Source organism: Protopterus annectens, chromosome 12.part0 (genome assembly GCF_019279795.1).
Source record: "Protopterus annectens isolate FY-2018-M chromosome 12.part0, PAN1.0, whole genome shotgun sequence".
NCBI lineage: Eukaryota > Metazoa > Chordata > Ceratodontiformes > Protopteridae > Protopterus > Protopterus annectens.
The window spans coordinates 510490614-510513326 of record NC_056746.1 but is presented as its reverse complement, the minus strand read 5'-3'; the positions used below and the strand labels follow the sequence as shown (position 1 = coordinate 510513326).

The 22713-nt window shown below is 41.0% G+C and overlaps 1 protein-coding gene across 3 annotated transcripts in view; it reads right to left on the bottom strand.

The window, feature by feature from the left end:
* The window catches only part of STK19 (serine/threonine kinase 19), a 269038-nt gene that overhangs the window by 189883 nt on the left and 56442 nt on the right, over window positions 1-22713 (bottom strand). For all 3 annotated transcript variants that reach the window (XM_044089654.1, XM_044089653.1, XM_044089655.1), the window contains exons 4-5: window positions 21599-21744; window positions 10059-10294 (exon numbers count right to left, since the gene is read on the bottom strand). In XM_044089654.1, coding sequence (XP_043945589.1) covers window positions 10059-10294; window positions 21599-21744 — 382 coding nt within the window. The remainder of the gene's footprint in view (window positions 1-10058; window positions 10295-21598; window positions 21745-22713) is intronic.

Sequence of the window (22713 nt, the reverse complement as noted above, 5' to 3'; positions counted from 1 at the left end):
ACCTCAACTTTCTCTTTTCTGACACTCCTCAATTTTTTTATGCTACTGCCAGATTTTACATCAAGATATATAGCACTGCCTATTTTCTTTTGTAATCAAACACACCACAATCTAGCTCCTTAAAGAAAGGAAATAAAAAGGGACAGTTGTGCAAGTTGCACTTACCTTACCCATAACAGTACAGGCTAGAATTTCCCACTGCTGCATTAGTCCCTCGGGCTACACGAATTGTTTCCCTGCAATGGAAAAGCCACCAGCCACTAGAACCAGCCAGCTTCAAAAAGATCTGACTCCACCCCCACTCACTGACTACATGTGGTCTAATCCTGTGAAGGGGAAAAAACAAATAAATCAGTGAGTTTGAAGTTTTTAGGACTTTCTTGTCCATACAATGAGAGAAGAGCCTAATATCCTGAAATAAGTAACCAAATATTGACAATAGAACATATAAAGTAGAAACAAAACACGATCCTATAGTATCTCATACAACTCTATGCAAGAATGGGGGGGGGGGGGTAAGATGGGCGAAGATACTGCAAGCAGTAAGGAATCTGAACTCCTACCGTTATGGAAAAGTTCAGCGTATGCAACTGTATTATGTTAATCATTCCCATTGCTGCAGTACCCCTTGGTATGTACAGGTTGAATACCAAAGCCCATTGATCGTGGGAGGAGAATGGATATGGATCCAGGAGTCCCTGGAGTGGGGTCCTACCAAACACCAATACATAGCTGTACAGGAGTCATATAAACCAAACCACATTAACAGTTCATCTGCGTACATTCTTGTTGTTTGTCTTTTTGTCTTTTCTTGGTTAGGGGTCGCTACAGTGGAACTCCAGTCCGCTAATGACTGCAGTAGATTTTTATGGTGCAGAGTTGCTAGCCCGACGCCCAACCTTCAGCGAAGGCATGCCCATTCACACATCTTTCGAATGCCACTCTGTCACGGGGAGGACATGCAGACTCCACACAGAAGGCACTCCAGCAGAGAATCGAACAGGAGAACCTCTTGCTGTGAGGCAACAACGCTACCGCTGCACCACCGCAGCCTTGCTCATCTGCATACATTCTACATAAATGATTTCTATACAGCTCTCATTTAGTTCAACATTACACAAAGTTCACAATTCCTGACTTCCTTAAAGTCAAGACGTTTTTCTTTAGTGAACGCCCTAAAACAAAAATCTAAATGCATTTTGAGAACTTCCCTATTACATATTAACGTAGAATAAATGCACAAAACTGTATACATTTTCAGCAAATTACGTTTAACCCTCCTGATAGGAACTATCCCAAAATGGATGCATCCAATCTAATATTGTTACCCATATTAAAGTTTGTTGCAGCCGGTGTTTCCACTTAACCAACTATCTGTTGGTATCTATTTTTAAAAATCCAGCTTTCTAGCATTCAGTGTACTGGCTACCTTAAAAACAAAAACCACCACTGAATTGTGAACTGCTCTGTCAAATACATTAAAGTATTAAGGCTGCTGAGCAGGCTATTTAGGAGTAGTAGGTTTTCTTCAGATGGAATGTAATCTCACTGAAAAGAAATGTACATGGAGGTCACAGTGAGTGAAGAGCCGCTAGCACGAGTCAAGTGATCACAAAATTTTAGTCAGCTGGTATTTTACTTAAGGATAACTTCTGGAATGTGGTTTATTTACATAACAGCCATAGTGTTAAGGAGTTACAATTGTTTTGCACCAATACATAACTGCTACAATGATTACTGAGTATACATAATATGGATCAGAAGTGATAAGAGTCAGCATGTTTTAACAGTACTGAAGGGAGAGGTTTTTGTTCTGGGAGCTATTGTAGGTGGGTTCTGGACTGGGTTCGGGGTCACCTCTACCTGTATTAGAGAGAGAATACAATGGTGGAGGTCCAACAGCAACAGCCCAAAAGTTGGTCTTTAGTGCCAGACTGATTAATGGCTTACAATGCCAGGTCACAAAATGTAACTGCTACCATGTGCACATATTGGGCAGGAAATCTGAGGAAAAGCTTCTTCAAAAGGTGATCTACTTGTTTTGTTGGTTAAGGCCATCATTTGACGTATTTGGTAAAAGTGCTTCATTTGTAATACAGATGTGTAAGAAAGCAATAAACGAGACAAGGTCTTCACTACTGAACGTTAGGAAACTAAATCAAACAAAACCAACAAAGAACCAGGTTTTGTGATTTTTTTTTTAGTCATCTGGTAGTATATAGCCTTTGCTTTTAGCAATGTTAAGAAAATGTATTCGCCACAACGTTCCAGAGTAGCTGTACTTCATAGGTCTTCAACCGTTGGGCTTTGGATTTGACATGGCCACTTAGCAAGCATCACTGATCTGAGCTCTCAGCTCCTACCCGCTACACATAATGCCCCAGTCTCCTTCCTCCCATTCAGAGAGTTTGCTGCTGACAAACACAACCGACCCAACAAGGCCTTACCACTCCTGACTGTCCAAAAACTTCCCGAGCCAAAGAACATAAGGAGCCTTTTGTGACAAACACTTTCTTACACATGATCAGAATAGTGACAAGGCAAGGGGAAGGAGGGGGACGGACGAAGACAAATTAAAGTACAACTACTCAGATGGAACTTTATCGTGAGTACATAACTTCTTTATCTGAAGTAGTTCACTTAATTTGGTCTTGAACCTCATTTGGTCTTCAACCTTTGGATCAGAGTCCCCAGCTACTCACACCTGGGAGGCCCTTGTGGAAGGATATTCTGGAGTACAGTAGAGCCAAACAAAGCCCTACAAGTCCAATTTATAGTGGGAAATGAAGTTATGAGAGGACCACATAGCGGCAGAACAAGCATCACCCAGAGAGACCCTGGACCAGAACACCGCTGAGGTAGCCATAGACCTGGTAGAGAGTATGCATTCACCAGACATGGTGGAGAGAACCACTTAGCTAAATAGGCCCTGGTAATTCATTTGGTTATCCATCTGGCAATTGTAAATTTAGAAATTGGTTTTCCCAAAAAAAGGTTTAGCATAAGAAACAACTGGCCAGATTTTCTAAAGGATTTAGTCCTGTGAAGGTAGAAACAGTTATCTATGTACATCTAACAAATGCAATTTATATTCTACCCAGTTTTGAAAATTTTGAAAAAATACCGGCAGGTTGATAGTTTGATTTATGTTTGCTTCAGAGGCCACCTTTGGCAAAAAATGATTGGTGCTTGGAGAGACTATCCTTGTGGAGGATCAGGGAAGACACTTCTTGGAGTTCCGACACCCTCCTAGCAGAAGTGATGGCTACCAAGAAAGCAGTCTTCCAGGATAGATACTGTAACTCAACTGTAGTTGCAGGTTCAAACAAAAAAAAAAAAAAAAAAAAAAAAAAAAAAAAAAAAAGAGGGTGAAACAAGAGCCTGGAGAACCAAGGTAAGGTCCCGCAGAGGCGGAGGATCTTTCACCTGAGGACGTAATAGAAAGGTACCCTTTAGGAAAGCTTTGCAGAGCTTCAAAGATGCCAAGGAAGTCATATTGTTCCCTATGTGAAAAGTAGAGATAGTGGCCAGTTGTACTTCAAATAGTGGACGACCTGGCACCCTGTTGAAAAAGACCCACTAAGAAATCTAAAACTGCCGAGACCGGAGCCGTAAAAGGGTCTAAGGCATGCTGGAAAGCTCAGACCAAGAAAAAGCTTCCATTTGCTACGGTAGACTCTTCTGGCTGATTACCTATGAGCCGCAACCAGAATCTCCTTAACAGAGAAAGACAAACCGGGAGTCCTGACTATCATGGGAACTGAAGCAGCTAAGCCGTGAGCTTCAGACTGACCAGATCTGCATGCGGTATCCCAGAGGGGTGAGAAATGAGATCCAGAACTGGACCCAGAGTCCATGGTGGAACTACTGTGCGAGACCGTAGGGACAGGAACCAGACTTGCAGAGGCCAGAACAGGGAAATGAGGATGACTGTGCTCCCCAGCCTGTGAGCTTTCTGGAGAAACTTGGAAATCAAGGGCAGAGCAAGATAGGCAGAGTAGACAGAGTGGCCAAGCATGAACGACAGCATCTCAGGGGGCTTCCCCCCCCCCTGAGGGGGGTAGAGGGCGAAGAACTCTCTGCACTTCGTGCTAGGAGATGCAAAGAGATCGCAGCAAGGTCCCCACCTGAGGAAGATCTGTTCCACCAGTGAAGGCTTCAGAGACCACTCGTAAGGCATCAGAATGGACCTTCTAAGCCTGTCCTCTAATGTTGGACCGACCCGGAATGTGCGTTGCTACCAGAAAACTACCAGTGGAGATCACCCATTTCCACACACTCATGGCTTCTTGACAAAGGAAGTAGGATCTGGTCCCCCCCCATTTGTTGATGTACTAGACTACTGACATGTTGTCAGTCTGGATGGCAATAGTTCTAGAGGCAGACAGGCATGAAGAGCTTAACACGTTAGAAGCACCACCCTCATCTCTAGCACGCCGATAAGCAGACTGGTCTCAGGAAGGGACTATGTGTCTTGGACTGTCTGCCCCAAGCAATGCCCCCCCCACCCAAGCAGGGAGGCGTCTGTGGTCACTGTGGCTTTGGGCAAGGGTGAAAGAAGGTGACAACCCTTAGATATGTTTGAAGACCGACTCCACCACAGGAGAGAGAGAGTGCCTGCACACCTGGGATATACCAACAGCTTAAGACCAGGGTTGGTCCAGGAGAGATCATTGGATGGCAAGAGTCCACTGTTGAATTTGCATGTGAAGGCATGCTAAGGGCAATAGTTGAATTGTAGCTGCCATGGAACCCAAGGCCCTGAGAACAGATTCCACCATTGGAATCTCTGTATGAAGAACCGGCAAGACATGCACCTTCAGATTGTGTTTTCTCTGGGGTTAAGAAAGACCTACATTTGAATCTTATCTAGCTGAGCTCCGATGAAGTCCAGGCTCTGAAGTGGAGTCCATGCTGATTTGAAGAGATTGATGGTAATGCCTAGATTTTTGGCCAACAGTAGAAGGGCTTGGCATCGAAGATGCTTGGTCGGGGCAGCAAAGAGCCAATCGTCCCGGTACGGAAAGACCTGAATATCCTGAAGCCTAAGGTGAGCCGCAACTACTGCCATCACTTTGAGCACCCGGGGAGCGGTGGTTGAGACCAAAGGGAAGGGCTCTGAAAGTGATTGGCTCCTAGCCAGGAGCGTCTTCCATCTTGATATGGTAGTAAGCACCTTGGAGGTCTATCGAGCACATCCAGTCGTTCATCTGCAGGTAGGGCAGGATAGAGAAGAGTGACCATCTGAAATTTTGTCTTGGTTACTGCCAGGTTTAGGGTGGAAAGATCCAAGATGGGTCTTGGGTCCCCTGTCTGGCACCAAGAACCTGAAATAAAAACCACAATCTGGACTGGTCTGGGGGGAACCCTTTGAGGACTCATTTGCTTAGCAGCTTGCCTACTTCCAAGGCTGCTGCCTCCCTTTGAGCGGGTGGGACATCTGGGAGGTGCCTGGGAAGAAGAGGCGGTTGGTTGAAGGGAACTGAATAACCTCTGGATATGATCTGTAGCACCCAGCGATAGCTTGTAATGGATCAACTTGCCGCTGGGTGCAAGGAAAGGTGATCCCCAACTGCCTCCAGAGAAGAGCAGTCAGGGAACCCTTCAAGGCTGCTGCCCGGGCCTGTCCGAGAAAGGTTCCCGGGGCCCAGTATTTCTCTGATCCCCTCTGCCTTTGAGCTGGTGTGCATCGTACCCCCCTCTGCTTCTGGGGGACAGACTGCCCTGAGTGTCCCGGGAAAACACCAGAGACTTTCGGAACATCTTTGTCCTTCACGGATTCCTGGAAAAGGATCTTTGAGGGGAGGAGAAGTGAATCCCGATGGCAGACAGTCTTCCAATCCTTCTCACTCTGGACAGATTTCTCTCATACTGACTTCCCAAAAAGGGAAGACCCATCAAAAGGGGCATTGGTAAGACCACCTTAAAAGGGGTCAGAGAATTGACACAGCTGGAGCCAGGAATGGCACCAAATGGGGATTCCTGAACCGGCAGCCCTGGCAAGAGCGTCGCATGGACGAGTGGCCATTCGGGTGGAGAACCTGTCCACCGACATGGTCTCTGGGTCAATTCAGTGACCTCCTTGACTAGGACATGCTGTAAATAGTCCAGTGTGCCATATAGTTCAGCGCCCAGATGGCAAAGGTCGCTGAAGTGTACACCTGCTTCCCAAAACAGTCCAATGGTCAGGAGGGTGGACCATAGAGCTCTCCTGAGCTAGCTCTTTCTTTGTGGCCGCTGCCACGACCATAGCATCTACTGGGGATCCTTTGAACCAGTGCATCCTGTCTGCTGGGGATAGGCTCCAGGATGAGGGAGGCACTGCGATCCAACCCACTCAGAGCCGACAGCACCCCCTCTGATCCAACCCAGAGACTATGGCCCCGAGAGCTTGGATCAGACAAACAAAGCAACGACCAGCATAGAGGTACTAGGTACCATCTGCACTGACCCCTCAACCCAGAGGGGCCTTGGATCCAAGGGCTCAGATACTACAGGTCGGATCGGAGAGGAGAGGTTTGTGAGGCACCCCCTCTGGAGGGAGAGGGTGCAGGCAAGACCCCCCTCTGAATTTGAGTGCACATCATTTTGTCCACTTCACTAAGGGACCAGGTGGATCGGGAAGAGGCCACAAAAGCTGGTCTAGAATGGCAGCAAGGAGAAACAGGAGACTGCATTCTGACCTCCTGCTCTGGAGAAAATCCTGGGGAGCGGAGTTGGGGGGGGGGGGTCAGGCCTGGAAGACACAATCGTGGAGGTGGACCAACTGGGACAGAGCGGTCGGGAGAATGCTTGCAGGGCCCATCCTTGTCTTCTCCTCTTCCCCAGACCTCTTGGTGGGAGTTTGACACCCTGAGGCCTGGAGGGGAAGATGCTGCTGCAGGAGAAGATCCAGTGGAGGGGGTGGGAACAGCAGTTACAGACATTGGCAAAAGGCTCTTGACTATCAGTTTGCTCCTCCTATCCAGAAGTGCTCTGGGGTTAAACCCAGCACAGACAGGACAGGAGGTATCAAGGTGAGATGCACCCAAACACATGACACTGAATGTCATGATCAGCAGAGGAGAGCTTATAGTCACACATGGATTAGTGTTTGAAGCCAGATTTAGGGGCATCAGACATCATCCCCTAGATAAGGCCCAAGACACACACAGCTAGGGAAAGACAGAAAAGTTGTTTTTTTTTTTTTTTTACCGACTCTAATCACAAGGGGGAGGATAGCAAGGAAGATTAGAAAGGACAAAAAACTAACTCACTTAGGTGAAAAAGATTCAAACACACACCATGCTGCCAAGAGCTCGGACCATGCTGCAGGCTGCATCAGCAGCAAATGAGATCTGGGGAGGAAGGAGACATGGGGCATTATGGGTAGGGGAGGAGTTGAGAGCTCAGATCAAGAATGCTAACTAACAGACCGTGTCAGGTCCATGCTGGATCCGAAGCCCAAAAGTTGAAGACCAAATGAAGTAAACCACTTCAGATCATTAGTTGGGTATACACGTGCTTTTATTGTAAAGAACAACATTGTTGAGGTTTATTTTGATTACAGACACAAACCTTTTATTCTGTGTGCAGCACTACATTTCTAAGTTTTATGCCTTGCAAGGCAGGTAAGATCTGCAAATATGACAGGGATATCTGTGGTGACTACAGAGTATTCTGACATTTTGAATGAGAGTTAGCCAAGGTAACTGCCCACATACAAGGAGAGTGTCACACCCCCCCCCCCACAATAACACCATCCCCTTTTCTATCCAAACAATTAACTCCCATTCTTCCACATACCGTCACTCCCACACTTCCACATACCCTCACTCCCACGCTTCCACATACCCTCACTCCCACTCCCATGCTTCCACATACCCTCACTCCCTCTCCATCTATTGCACCACTTTTCATATACTTGCTTTCTCTTGTAAAGAATTGGCAATGGGTATTACTAGGGAGTGGAATAAAACAAGAGAGTACAAGTCTTTTTACCCTTACTCCTAAAGGTGAAGACATACAACTCTCCATTGTAATAAAATTAATATCACTTGAATTTAAAGGGGGAGAGAGCATCACTGCAAAATTATCTCTATGTACTGTTTAAAGCAGTTAATTGTCAACTCTTTTAGGGACATTAATTATGCTGCATTTCTCTTGGCACTGACTATACTATTGACTTTTACCAAGGAAGAAAAGTCAATTATCCTGTAAAAGTACATTTTTTTCGTGCTCTTAATCATGTCACTGAATTCTTAGCCCAATTCACTTAAGTTCATTGCTAAACTCTAATGACCTGCATTACTGAAGGACTGTAATCCTCACATGGATATCATAAGGCAAATTGCAAATGCTAATAGCAAAGTTAATACAAAACTTTTTTTTTTAACCAAGAAAAATTCATCTTTCCCTATTAGTGCTTGGAATGTTAGGTCCGACGCATGCAGCTGTCTGCATCATTTTGAGCCATCACACAAAACACTCAATTTCTCTACTATAAACCTCAAACCGATATTTTCCAACCTTGCTCATCTTTAACAGTATCAATCCTGACATCACAAACCTCATTCACTCCTTTGAAATGGACTAGTATCAAAATTCCTTTGCCAGTAACCCACCATAGTTGCACTAAACCCTCTGCCCAATGATTTCATCCAGTTCTCCCCTACCTGCTACCGCAGCTCATTACCTCAAATTTTACAAACACTTCATCCCTACCTTAATTTCATTACACAACTTTATGTACTTTTTTCACCCCCGATATACCAAGGTCTCACCATTTCCTACAACATGCAAGCTTATCCATCTTTCACCATCAGCCTTCCTCACATTAATCTTACACCAACATTACTCTTTATGTAGCTCTAGAGCATAAGAGACAAGGGACATTTGCACACCAACACATCTACATTCTTGTAGAAGTGAATCAGAGACAACTCCATAAACAGCTTTTGCAAGAAGGAGATTAAACAAAAATCTGAAAACCTTGCTTATTCAGGAGCAACACAACTTTCCCCAAAGTAGCACTCCACGGAGAATAATGGAATCCACAAAAAAGCTAAGTTACAAGGCATCTGTTCTGATCCAACAGTGCTCAAAATTTAAGCTGCAGCATGCAGTGAGATTATGCTGGTACTTTGGTAGGTGAAAAAATAGGAAAAAGGAGGCTGCAAATTATCTCTTTGGATAGGGAGAAAGGGCAGCAGATTACCCAAACAAGTCTGACATGGAGAATGATACTACATTCTGAACAGAAACTGCTTTGCAGATTTGCTCCATTTCACATTAAACATGCTGACAAAACAGCCAAGGGCAATACAAATGGGAGTCAAAGGCTGACTTGTACCAAAGAAACTGAGGTATAAACAGATATGGCATCTAATGCCATCGTAATAGCCATTGCCACTAACTGCACTACAAGCACTGTGAAGAATGTGTGACCCCACCATTGTGGGCTGCGGCTATGTTCTGCTTTTCAAATGCCCCCCCCCCCCAAAATAATTTTACCTTTGTTCACCAGTCCAGATTGAAGTGGCCCTGTGAGAAAAGCTCCAGCACATGCAGTACAATCAAAACCTTTTAAATTGATAACAATATCAGGCTTAATACAATTAAAATAAATTTTACAATACAAAACATTTTAAACTTGAACCAAAAAGCACCCAGGTTACCCCCCCCCCCAAAAAAAAAAAAAAAAAGCTACAATAGCTCGCCATGCCAAAAAAGAGCAGGAAGCATAACAAGAACCAATACTATCTAACACAACACATTTCTATTTTGTCATCAATAGTTTAACAATATTTGTTCAAAGTTTGGTTTAAAATACTGTCAGACATGTAAAGCAAATCAGTGCCACACACAGTACATCAAGATATATAGATTTTCCTGAATAAAGGAGCACCATAGTGCAAATCCTGGTTCTGTCAGTACACTTGAGCACCAACTATGAAACAAGACTCAAAACATGCACTAAAAAAAAATTTACAATGCAATCCGATCAGTTGACACGATGACTGCCATGCACGTATGCCTCAATGAGTACACATCTAGGTTAAATGTACTTGCTGACTTACGTAATTTCTTGATCCCGAAATGAGTGTTCAGTCACCATTTTCTCTTTACTATAGCTAATATCGGAACAGCTGGATAGAACAGTATCTAAAAACTTCTGTACTGCTACAGAACTTCCTTTTCCTGCAGTTTCTGCCAGAGCTTTTACTTTGTAATCATCTGTAAAGACTATTCCAAAAGTGTCACTGGCAAAGCCAAGTTGAAACATTCTTATTTCCCCTCTATCTTTCAATTCATTCTGCAAAAGAAAAAAAGTATATGAATTGCACATTGGGGAAGAATAAGGAAATGAACTGAGCAACATTTTAAGATACAAATATTTGAAGACGTTTGAATTTTCAGGATAGAAATTTCTTATCACACGAAGCTGCATTCTGCACACTTACAGCAGAAGACTTGCCACCACTCAAATCAACCAAAAAGCAATCTACAGTTAATAAAAAATACTGGTCAGCATTCCCCAAACAGTTCACGCTTTGCACATTTTTTTCCAATACTAAAAATATACAGCCTAAGGATTAAAACATCACTAGTGGTCATTGTTCAGCCCATCTTGAAATGCATCTAAATACTCAGAAGTGATGCAAGCAAATTAATAGGTTCACTGGTAGTTACTAAACATATGTTACACAAGACCACTGAAGACTACCCGAACTTTCCAATTACACCTGAGCACAGTTAGGCAAATTGAGGCTGAGAACCAAACTCCAGGCTACCAGAAGCAGCTCTTTAACAGCTCAATTTTAATCCTCTGTACTTGCTTGCCAAACTTTACAAAACGAGGATGGATTCACACATGGCAGTCACACTTGCCTATAAGCAATCCCTTTATAACTACAAGTATTATCCTTAATTCCCCTAACCAAAAGCAAAGCTTCACTTCCATATGTTACTTCGTAATACCCCCCCCCCCCCCCAACAAAAAGTCAGTACCCTGCAGGATAATCTTTCACAAAAAGTATGATTAAATTACCAACTACAATCACCTGCAACTATCTTCATACTAGACTACAATGTAATGTTACTAAGCACTGCCTCTTCAGGATAGTCTGTCATAATGTATAAAAAATACAAGCATCAACAAGACAATGAAAGACAGACTGTGAATATAAAATTAGTGCGTTTCACAGTAAAAAAGCTCATGTTTAAAAAGAGCAAGAACTGTGTCTGCATTCTCTGCATTAAGTTGAATATGTTCAAGGTGGGCACAGGAATGCAAGGCTGTGCCAGTCTTTGGCTCTTCCAATGTTTTTCAAGCACAGGGTATTAAGGTGCAGTCCTGGACAGTATCCAGTCAGGGGAATGAGAGCATTGCATATTGCAGATAGAGTCGTCTTAGCCTCCTGTGACGGATCTTTAACCTGCAATGACATTATATGGCAACTAGTACAAAGTGTCTTCTTAGCCTCCTGTGACGGATCTTTAACCTGCAATGACATTATATGGCAACTAGTACGAAGTGACAGGGATGAAAATGAGCACCTCCTAATAAGGACATGGTGCTCTCCATTTTCCAACTGTTTTGGGGACAGTTACCTCTGGTTTATGGAGCTCAAGTTCCTGGAGGTCATTTTTCCCTCAAACCTCCTCAAACATTCCGCATGCATTTATTCCCAAAATTCCCTTTTTTCATATGCATTTTTTCCCTACCCCTTTTCTAAAGATCCCACTTCCTGTTCTTTTCTCTGTTACTATATTCACCATTTCCAATACTTTTGACTTAGATTTCCATTTTCTAGTACCTGCTTTTTTTGTCAGCCACCAGAATGAAACTCAACCAGGCCTTACTATATCTAGGCAATTCCTACTTTGCATCATTGCTCAAAATAAGTAAACCATCTTTGGATACACCACTGACAGATTAGTCTGCAGGGAATTTTTTTTTTTTTTTTTTTTTTTACAGTTGGACAATTCATTACACTCCCAAAACTGTTTGCCAAAGTCAACATACTTGTGCGAGTGATTACTTACCTGGCTTTAAATGTCATAAAAATCAAAAAATTCCAAATGATCATAACCAAAAAGTCAACAAGTCAGCAATATCAATTTTACTGAAACTACCTAGACTTCTGCCCTACTAAAGTTTTGCAGGAGGACAAGCCCCCCTGCACCATGCACCCCACATCCCCTACTACGTATATACACAAACTCCGGGATCGCACTACAGTGAGGGAAAGGGGAAATTTCCTGATACCCGCTATAGTGCAATCTCCAATCAAATCAACAAATCCATAACAGAGACTGCTAGTGTGCATTCACTGTTGTGGATTCAAACATTAAAAAAAAAAACACACACATTACAGAACCTTGGAAGAGCGACATTCAACCTTCCAAGGTCCGTGCAACTGCTTCTGACATTTTGATGGCAAATCTCCCAAAACATAGGTTTCCAATTACCCCTTTCTTCCCCATCACACCTCCAACATTTGCAATCTACCCTAGGAAAAATTCTTTGGAATCGAATCTGCTTTGAGTAAAAAAATACCTATACAAACAATTAAAAACATAAGAGGGGATAAAAAAATGGCAGACTAGCAGACTGCTGCAGTGGCAACTGCTTGCAGGCAGTGTACAGGAGTGGTGGGGAAGCTACAGCTACGCCATAGAACAAAGCTCTCAACGTGCAAGTCCATGTCCCTGCTTCAGTTACAGTTACGACAGCTTAGGTAGTGAAAGAAAGGATAAAGTCACAGATTGAAGGAGTCTGATTTCTGTTCTAGGGGTTAGCAAGTTACTTCCAATGACAGAATGGAGAGATATTTTCAGATTACAAAGCTTCAAGTACAACCACTATTCATAAAAGTATTAAACAGCAAAGAGGAGGTAAAGTGCCCAAAACGTAACTAGTAATCCAAAATTAGGCACCGGAGACCAGCAGTTCCAACACACAAGTGATTTAATGTTCAAACACAGCAAAAGGAACACACATCCACAAATAACCAACGCGGATAAAAACACTTCCCCTTACGTTTTAGTCTCATAGAACTTCATCAGATGGGCAAAAACCTCATAGTTACCTAGTTAAAAATAACTTCCTGTTTGAATAGGCCAATGAAATCATTACCAAGATACAGAAAGAATGGATTCTAAACTGCATGTGACAGTCTAGTCTAACACCCCATCTGGTGGACAAATAAAACACATGAAAACGTATATAAAATCAAGAATTCACTTAAATAAACCACGATAAAACATGAATATACATACAAATGTAAAAAAATGTAAAATTTTCACAATTTTGCAGACCTGAGCTTTTAGACACACCCAAGGGAGCCCGCAGGATTTTTTGCAGGGGGGTGCAAACCCAGAGCCCCACCCACACAGCTCCCCCTGCCCCCTGCCAACACAGCCCCGCCCAAGTCCACCCACCCCAGCCCTGCCCACACAGCCATTCCAGTGTCCCATTACTTGGCTATTTCTCCCCATTTGCCGTAGACACTGTTCAAATCTCTGTGCATACTGTTTTATGCTTTAGTTCTACAATAATTACAGACAGTTGGATTTAATTTACAACTTTTATTTCAAACGTTATAGCCCAAACACTGATAGACATTTACTAAACCTAAACAAAGCAATAGTCTTACAATGAAAACAGACTTGGCATTAAAGCTTCTCTACTTTTGAAACTCACATTCATTGAAACCGCATCGAAACCCACATTCAAAGAAAATGCATCTGACCAGTGGCAGGTTATTTACCTTTGAACTGTTTTCAAGCAATAGGCTCCTTGCACACTGTTAGGGCCATGCAAAAGTTATTTGATTTACCTGATTGTATTAAATTACAATATAGAATTGAATTATATCCCCTGCATTATACAGCAACACTTGTTTGAGTGTGTTTTAAATTTATAGTTTTGAACATTTTTCCAGTAAGCAATGAAACAAAACATACAAACCAATAATGACAAACTGCCCAATTCAGAACATTTCAACCATAAAAGGCCACTCACTACAATCCACCAATATCAGTCAATACACACAATCTCTGCCGAAGTAAAAGTAATCTGAATAATTCCACATTAAAGATATCTGAAACTAATGAAGAGGTTTGTTGCTAGAAAACTGTATATTTCAGTGTTTCATCTACAAATTCAGTGCCTGCTGCCGTCAAAGAATAAATTGCCTATGTTAAATTTAAAAAATGGTAAGCTGGTATATTGCAATAGAAAATGGATGGCAAGCTGAAAAACAGGTTCATAGTTACTAGGCATCTCATCCAAAGGAGGACATCCTCAGGACTGCAGCATACAAATGTACATGCTGTAGGAATAGAACCTCAAGCCTCTACATTAAGATGCAAGTATTCTACTTGTGGTGCTACTAACATAGCTTTAAAACTTTATACCACAATAGAGATTCCATTTGCTAAACCAAACAGTTGCACATTGTAAATAAACTTGTCATGAGCAGCAGTAAACTTAGCTTCCCTTAAAACTCACAGTTCCTTGAAAATGCACTTGAAAATAAATTCCACCTGCTAACTCTAACTTGGGTATTTCACTTTCTCTCTCTCATACACAAACATACCACACCCCTCAAGGCCTCAACCTTAGTGCAAGAAATCTGGACAAAGCCCAAAATAAATAGGGACAGATTATAAATATGGCTCTCAAACTTAGAAAATTGCAAGAGTAACAGGATTTGTGTTAGTATGCATTTTTCTAAATGATATGACGTCTAAAACTGAAATGTATTTCATTATTTAGCAACTACAATCCTTTTTAGGAGGAATATGGGGCAAAAATCTGGACATTCTGTAAAAACCTGGACAGCTGAGGGGTATGCTACCTCCCTCTTACACACACACACACACACACACACACACACACACACACACACACACACACACACACACACACACACACACACACACACACACACTAATTCTGGTCAGACTTGAATTAGTTCTGGGAAGGTTGCACTGAATGGCACCGTGCTTGATCTGAAGTGGGTGAAATCCTGGTAGCCAATAACTCTGATCTGCAGCTCAGCAATGTGGAGCATTAAAGCATTTTTAGCAGAGCATGGTTTCATCACTACCTATTGTGTTTGCACATAAGCTGTAGTTATTTCAAATATTTGCCTTTTTTTTGATTACTACAGAGTACATTTACCCACCAGAGCTATTGTGTTTTTGACTTCAGTGTGGAGCTTACCTAGCTGTTGCAGGGCTTGGCTTTTAAGTAAGGTAGCAATGCTTATTTACCATATGCCATTAAAGCTACCCAACTACAAGTGTACTAACACACAGACACTGGTCTCCAATAAATTTAATGAGCTTCTGAAAATACTGTAATCCTGTCCTTTTATTACAAATACTGTCATATGCATTTCAATACCCAAGGCTTATACATTATCTAGTTACGTAAATATTCTCTGCATGGCAACAACGAAAAGGCTTTCAATGCTGGTAATTCTTTAACAGTATGCTTACTAAAGCTTACTTGCATCTTACAATCTCAGACAAGTTTACTTGATGTTCATTAAATCATGGCTACTTAAACAGAGCAACAGGGCACTGTGACAGCATGCATTTCCTGAATAATAAGAAGCATAAATCAACAGTATAAAAATCTGATAGAAAACCAGAACATTCTGCAAAATCAAGGACAGATGAAAAGCCACGGTCATATTTGTGATCTACCTTGGATGGGGGAATACTCTGCACACTTACACTGCATAACTGCTCCTTGCCTTCCTTGGACACATCCAGAGCCACTACAATGGGGAGTGGGGTGCAATAAGTATGTCATAATTTGAAATGTCTCTGGCTGACAGTGATGGCTCTGACACTCATACCTCAACTTCAGAGCAAGAAATCTGGACAAAGCCATACACAGAACTAGAAGTGGGACACAGGCCCAAAAATAAGGCCAATTTTTAAATATTGCTCTTATTAACTTAGATAATAGAACAGTAGTAGATCTTGCATTAGTACAAATTTTCTGAAGGGTATAAAATCTGAAACTCAAATGTCTGCCATTATTTTCTAACTTCAATATTTAATGATTTGCCACTAATTTGCCAGAAAACCACAATTTTATGAAAAACAGACCAAAAATGTGATGCAAAAATATAAAGTTGCCAGACAATACAGCTGGGAACCGGTCAAAAAAGGGACACCTTTTTAATATTAACACTGTTAACTTGAGCATCTAACAAAATAAGAGCATCTACATGCATTTCTGAAATAAAAGTAATCTATAACTCTTGATCATTACAGTTAATTGTAAACCCTCCACATTTTCTTCCAAAATTGCCATTTTGGAGGAGGGATTATTAGGGGAGAGCAACACTGAGCCAAAATTGGGGACAATTCAGAGGTTTGGATATTCCTAATCTACAAAGCGATTTGCACGTACCTCTCAACCTCTTAATGCAGGAAATCTGGACAAGGCCAAATATATTGGGGGAACATACAAACACTACTAAAAATTGCTCTTGTATAAACTTGACAGTCTTGCATTCGCATGCATTTTTCTGAAGGTTATGACGTCTGAAACTCAATGTTTGTCATTTAGTGAATTCATTCCTAAATGATGTGCTAGAAAAACAACATTTTATGAGGAACAAACCAAAAATAAGAAGCAAATATCTATTCATTCTGCAAAAATATGGATAACAGAGGTATAGTTCAACCGGGGCTGTCCGAGTTTGCTACCCTTCCCCCCCTCACAAAATCATGGTCGAATGGAGCCTCCCCCCTGCAGCCATTCCAACGTCCCAATCCATGGTTATTTTGCCCCATTTACCATAAACACTAATGTGCATACTACTTTACTTCTGCGATGATTTAGATTTCATTTGAAAGTTCTATTTTGCATTTTACACACAAACCCCAATAGATATCTGTTAAACAAAGCAATGCAGTCTCACAATGAAAACAGACTTAGCATTAAAACTTCTCTGCCCACAAACTCACATGCATTGAAACAGCATTGAAACCCACATTCAAAGAAAATACATATTGCCAGTGGCAGATAAAGATCAACTCTGGGCTGTTTTCAAAATCATAGACCCCTTGAGCATGAAACATACACATGCTCTTTGATACATCTTCCTGACTGTATTACATTACATTCCTTGTACAATACAGTACAGTTGTTAAAGGGCATTTTAAATTTATTGTTTTGAACATTTTTCCAGTAAACAATGACACAAAATGCATGCACCAATGACAAAACTGCCCAACTCAGAACATTTCCATCATAAAACGTCTACTCAACCTTCTATAGTCCACCAGTATCAGTAAATATGCACAATCTCTGAAGTAGTAAAATCCACATTAAAGAAATCTAACTAATAAAGAGGTTGCCTGCTAGCAAACAACTTTATATGTCATTGTTTCATCTACAAATAAAGTGCCTGTTGCCCTTGAAGAATAAATTGCCTATGTTGCATGCATTAAAAAAAATAAGCTAGTAATACCGCAATACGGAAGGGATAGCAAACTGATAACAGGTTCATAGTTACTATGTATCTTTGCCAAAAAGGACTGCAGCATCCACCCCCTTTACAACATAGTACAGTATCAGCAATGCATCTACCTACTGTGGGAGTAGAACCCACAGCCTTCTGCATCAAAAGCAAGTACACTACCTGTTGTGCTATTAACAATGCAAGCAGACTTAGCATAAGCAGCACTAAACTTTTGTTCCCCTGCAGCTCTCAGCTCCTGGTAAAATCTACTCAACACTCAGCTGTATCTCTGAACTTTGCAGCACAACCTATCTGGAAAAAGCCAAAATTTATGGGGGGGGGGGGGACAAAAGGCCAAAAACCAGGGATACATTTTAAACATTGCTTGTATAATGTTGGAAAGTTGCTAGAATAAAATGCTATGTTACCACCATACATTTCACTGCCACGTCTTGAACCCAGGGGATCCTGTGCAAAACAGTCAGAGAAAAATACCACTATGTCTTCCTCCATTTCAGCTGATTTGGCAAACTTAAATGGCTATAGTTAGTGAATGCAGTTCTCACCATAGCTGTCAACCTCTTAGCAAAACACACCTGAAAAGACAATAATGTGGGAATACAGCTGCCAAACATTCAGTGAATTCAGTTCTCACCATAGCTCTCAACCTTAGCACAAAATACCAGGACGAGGCCAATAATGGGGGAATACAGTCCCACAAATATGGTCAAATTTCAAATATCCAGGTTATAAACTTAGACAATTACTAGAATAAAAGATTTTGTTTTACCATGTACTTTCTGAAGAATATGAAGTCTGACATTCAAATGCCTGTTATTTTTAAACATTTGTTAACCAGGAAACTAGTCTGACTTGGAACAAAAAGCCAAATTTCAGCAGAGCAGGGAGAAACACATATTTGTAAGGGATAGGAGGACATGCAGACTCCACAGAGAAGGCACCCCAGCTAAGAATCAAGCTAGAGGACCTGAAGCTGTCAGGCAACAATGCTACCAGTGCACCACTGTACTACCAACCTTTGCAAGCAAATATGAAGATACAGAAACCACAGATTTTTATGACGAACTGAACAAATATGAGGCAAAAATCTGCATTTTTTTTTACAAATAGTGGTGGGTAGGGAATTCAGGTCCTTGCCTCCTGCAACCAAGGTACACTGTGTGTTAACAAGGGCATTTTACACATACACACACACACACACACACACACACACGTTAACCTACCTACCCTAACCCACACATACAACTTAAAAACAATCCAACTCAAACTCCCACCCAAAACCCTTAAAAAACAGCCAGTTACGTTACACTCCATGCAAATCCATACACCACATCTAACGTAAACACTGCACGTCACGTAAAGTAAAGCCATAAACACAAATTTGAGATATTTGAATTCGCGATTATGCAGTTTCCACATTTTGAAATTCGGCTTTATAGTCTCGTCGAGATTTCAGCATTTTGAGATTATAAAGTGAAATTTACATACATGTATATATATATATATATATATATATATATATATATATATATATATATATATATATATATATATATATGAGCTACATGGAGTTTAGCAGTTAATGCTCAAAATAGTTATATACTAGCAACAGTTCTACACCAAGCAGAGAAACTGTGATAATATTTTTAGGAGGTCTTGGTGTGTAGGTTTACAGATGAAATAGAAAGCATTTGTTCAAGGCACAATGTGAGGAGGTGTAAGGATTAGAGTGGCTACTGCAGCAATACCAATCCCAAAGGGACAAACTGCTATAAAGCACCGCTATCGTTCAGAGTAAAAATAATCCTTCTTCTGGTACAGGCATTCAGCATAGCAAAGAGTAATCCTAAAGTTTACTTTGCGTAAAGTCAAAAGCATGAGTTATTCATTAATAAATTAATTATTGTTTAAGTAATATGTCATTTGGGAGAATTCTCTGGAAAATATATTGTGTCTAGACAATACTGGAGACATGCAAGACTGATTATAGAATACAAATTATGTAAAATCTTAAAGGTAACTTTTTTCCAAACCTGATATTAATATCACTGACTATCCAAATGCTTTGATTTCTGAATTAGTGTATTTTATGTGACACACTTGTTATATATGGTTTTGTTACAATTAATTTAGAATTGATGCTAATTTAACTGCTATATTTCACTACAATAAGTGCCTGCTGAAATTCTACAGACCTATTGTAATCCTCCTAATTTCAGATCTGCAGCTGTGAATTTGGAAGAACTGATACAAAGTCTGAGTGTGAGAAATCTCTGGGAATTACTCCTGTTCTGTAGTAGCAGAACATGGAGTTTTACATACAAGTTGAAGGCTGTAGGTAGTATCAACTCCTTTGTTGGTCAGTATGGGGCCAAAGCCCCAACAAAAAAAAAAAAAAGCTTTAGAAGTGCAGTAAGGAGTTTCTGCAATGTTTGTTTGCTGTTGGGAGCCACATATATATATTTTTTTAAAGTTAGGGAGTGAGGCATGTGCGTATATAATGACAATGGAGAAGCCATAACTTTACGCTGGTGAAAAAAAGCATATTCCAGATTACAGACACACACACACACACCTTACCTGTCCAACTCCATTGTCTCGGAGCAGCAAAATCCACACTCGATTTAACGCTTCCCTGCAGCAGCAAAATCTGCGCTCGATTTAACGCTTTCTGCAGGAGCTGTGAACTCAACTTACCTCTCTCCTGATTGGTCCTCTTCTGTGGGGCAGTCTAAGTGTGTCCGCGCATGTGCGGCGTTCCGGTACTCTGTAGAAAATGAAAAATGTTAGCCCATTCCAGTGGGGTGCAAGTGCACCCCCTTGCACCTGCCTGCGGGCGCCCTTGGACACACCATATCATTAAGTCCTGAATTGCTGCAAGCATCCAGGACTAATTGCCAATATAGTTCCCTGTATTAAAGTCTGGTCTCCCATGGCCCACCCCTGGGGTCCCTAGGACGTAATGATATGGTGTCTATAAAACTTGTACTAAAGCTCAGGTCTGTGAAAAATTTACATTTTTATGTATATTCATGTTATTTTATTGTGGTTTATTTAAGTAATTCTTTATTTTATGTACATTTTCATGTGTTTTATTATTTGTCCACCAGATGGTGCTAGACTAGTAAGACTGTCACATTTGCAGTTCAGAATCCATTCTTTCTGCATCTTGGTTAACTAATTACTGATTTCATTGGTCTATTCAAACAGTAAAAGTTATTTAACTAGGTAACTATGAGGTTTTTGCCCATCTAATGAAGTTCTACGAGACGAAAACGTAAGGGGAAGCGTTATCAGCGTTTATATTATTTGTGGATGTGTGTTCCTTTTGCTGTGTTTGAACATTAAATCACTTACGTGTTGGAACTGCTGGTCTCCGGTGCCTAATTTTGGATTACAACCACTATACATGTTAACACGAGTCATAAGAAGTGGTTTGGGTACCTTAAGATGCCCTGGTGTCCCTCCCACAGAACTATACAATGTGCAGGCCACAATTCCTGCAGCATGTCCTGGAGCATCTCATCTTAAGGATCCCTCAAGATGAGATAAACAGCTGCTAAGCCTAGAGAAGGAAGGATGGTTTAAGCCTGCTCTTCCACCACATCCCTTACCAGGATAAACAATTTTACAGCAAAACACGCAACACAAATGTTTCATAAAATGCATTCAAATGAAGTGCACCAGAAATTACCCCAATTTCATAAATAATTAAATGGTACAATCTCAAAGGAATAGAAAAATTCTATAAACTAAATTTTCTTGTTTTAATGTAAATTGCAAGTTGACTCGCTTTTAAAAGCTACTGCAGCAAAATACATTTTCACGAAGTGCAACTGATCTGTACAGGATCGGTCCTCCCATAGAAACGCTTTTCATAAACTCTGTGCTACAAATTGGCAGAGGAGTTAAAATTTATATTCTTCCAATCTATATCCATTTCTCATGTCCATCTTCTCAATAAACTTTTTAAAAGTAAGCAACAAACTTAGAATTTGAGACTATACCAGGAGAGAATATCCAGTTTACTACCTTCCATTAAGCTAGATTAGAAAAAAGCCACAAACAAATTTCTGATGAGTGAGGAACACAACTCTTACCAGCTGGCGGTCAACGATGGTTTTGTCTTTAACGATACTGTAGAGCTGATGCTTCAGGACGATTGTTGGAAGAACATCGTTAAAAAGTTTCCTAGGAAACAATGACGCCAGGTATTTCACAGCAGCCTGCGTGTCATTTGGAACATCTTTAAAGTAAAAGTTGGTTAAAGTTTTAGGAGCAATTTCTTTATACATGTTGTAAGCAGAAATCAAAGTGCAAATTCTAAAACTGGAGTTAAAATGCATCAATAGTTGCAGTATAACAAAAATGCTTAAACCAGGTCATCAACAACCTAACAGGAGTAATCTTAGTGTACAAGCTGCAGTAGTAGTGACTTGCATTTGAGAATTCTGGTCTCAACTTACAGATCTCCAACACCAAGGGACTTCCCTCATACTCAACTTACATACACTTAACATGACTCCAACCAATAGTCAAACTTGGCTGAAACATCAGCTCTAAACAGCCAGATAAATGAGAAGAGACCCAGTGTACCAAGAATAGCTTACCTTAAATTATACAAAGTTTCAGACAATTTAAAGGAACTTTCAATACAATACACATTTAAGTAAGACAACACTCCTACAAGAGTGTAGCTGTACAGCATTCAGACCTCGCAAATTCAAAGTTACAGGAAATGGACACTGTCAATGTGCAGAATCTCTACTGTTAAAAGTAGTCTACTGCTAAAGGTGTACTTCACTAAGCTGGCAAAAATCATTTGATGTGAAAATACAACTACAGGAGCTGTAGACTGCAGGTCTGTCACCTGACAGCCTAGCATACGGGGTGGTGGTGGTGGTGGTGGTGGGGGTGATAATAAATTATGTCATGTAATTCTTAAAGTTCTTTCATAGGTCAATAGATACTACATTACTTATCTGTGAGCATCGTAAGAAACCTAGCCTGCATTCCAATGGTAATTAGGCCTTATATTTTCCCCAGTATGGCTCTCCAAAAACAGGCTGTACAAAACATATACTGGTTCCAGTTCAGGAGGGCAACTAGAGCTAAACGAACCAATCGAATTCATTTGTTCAAGTTACATTTGACTGGACTACAAGAAGTACTCTGTTTATGTGGAAGGGAAGCTGGTTCCATAGAAGTTGTATTT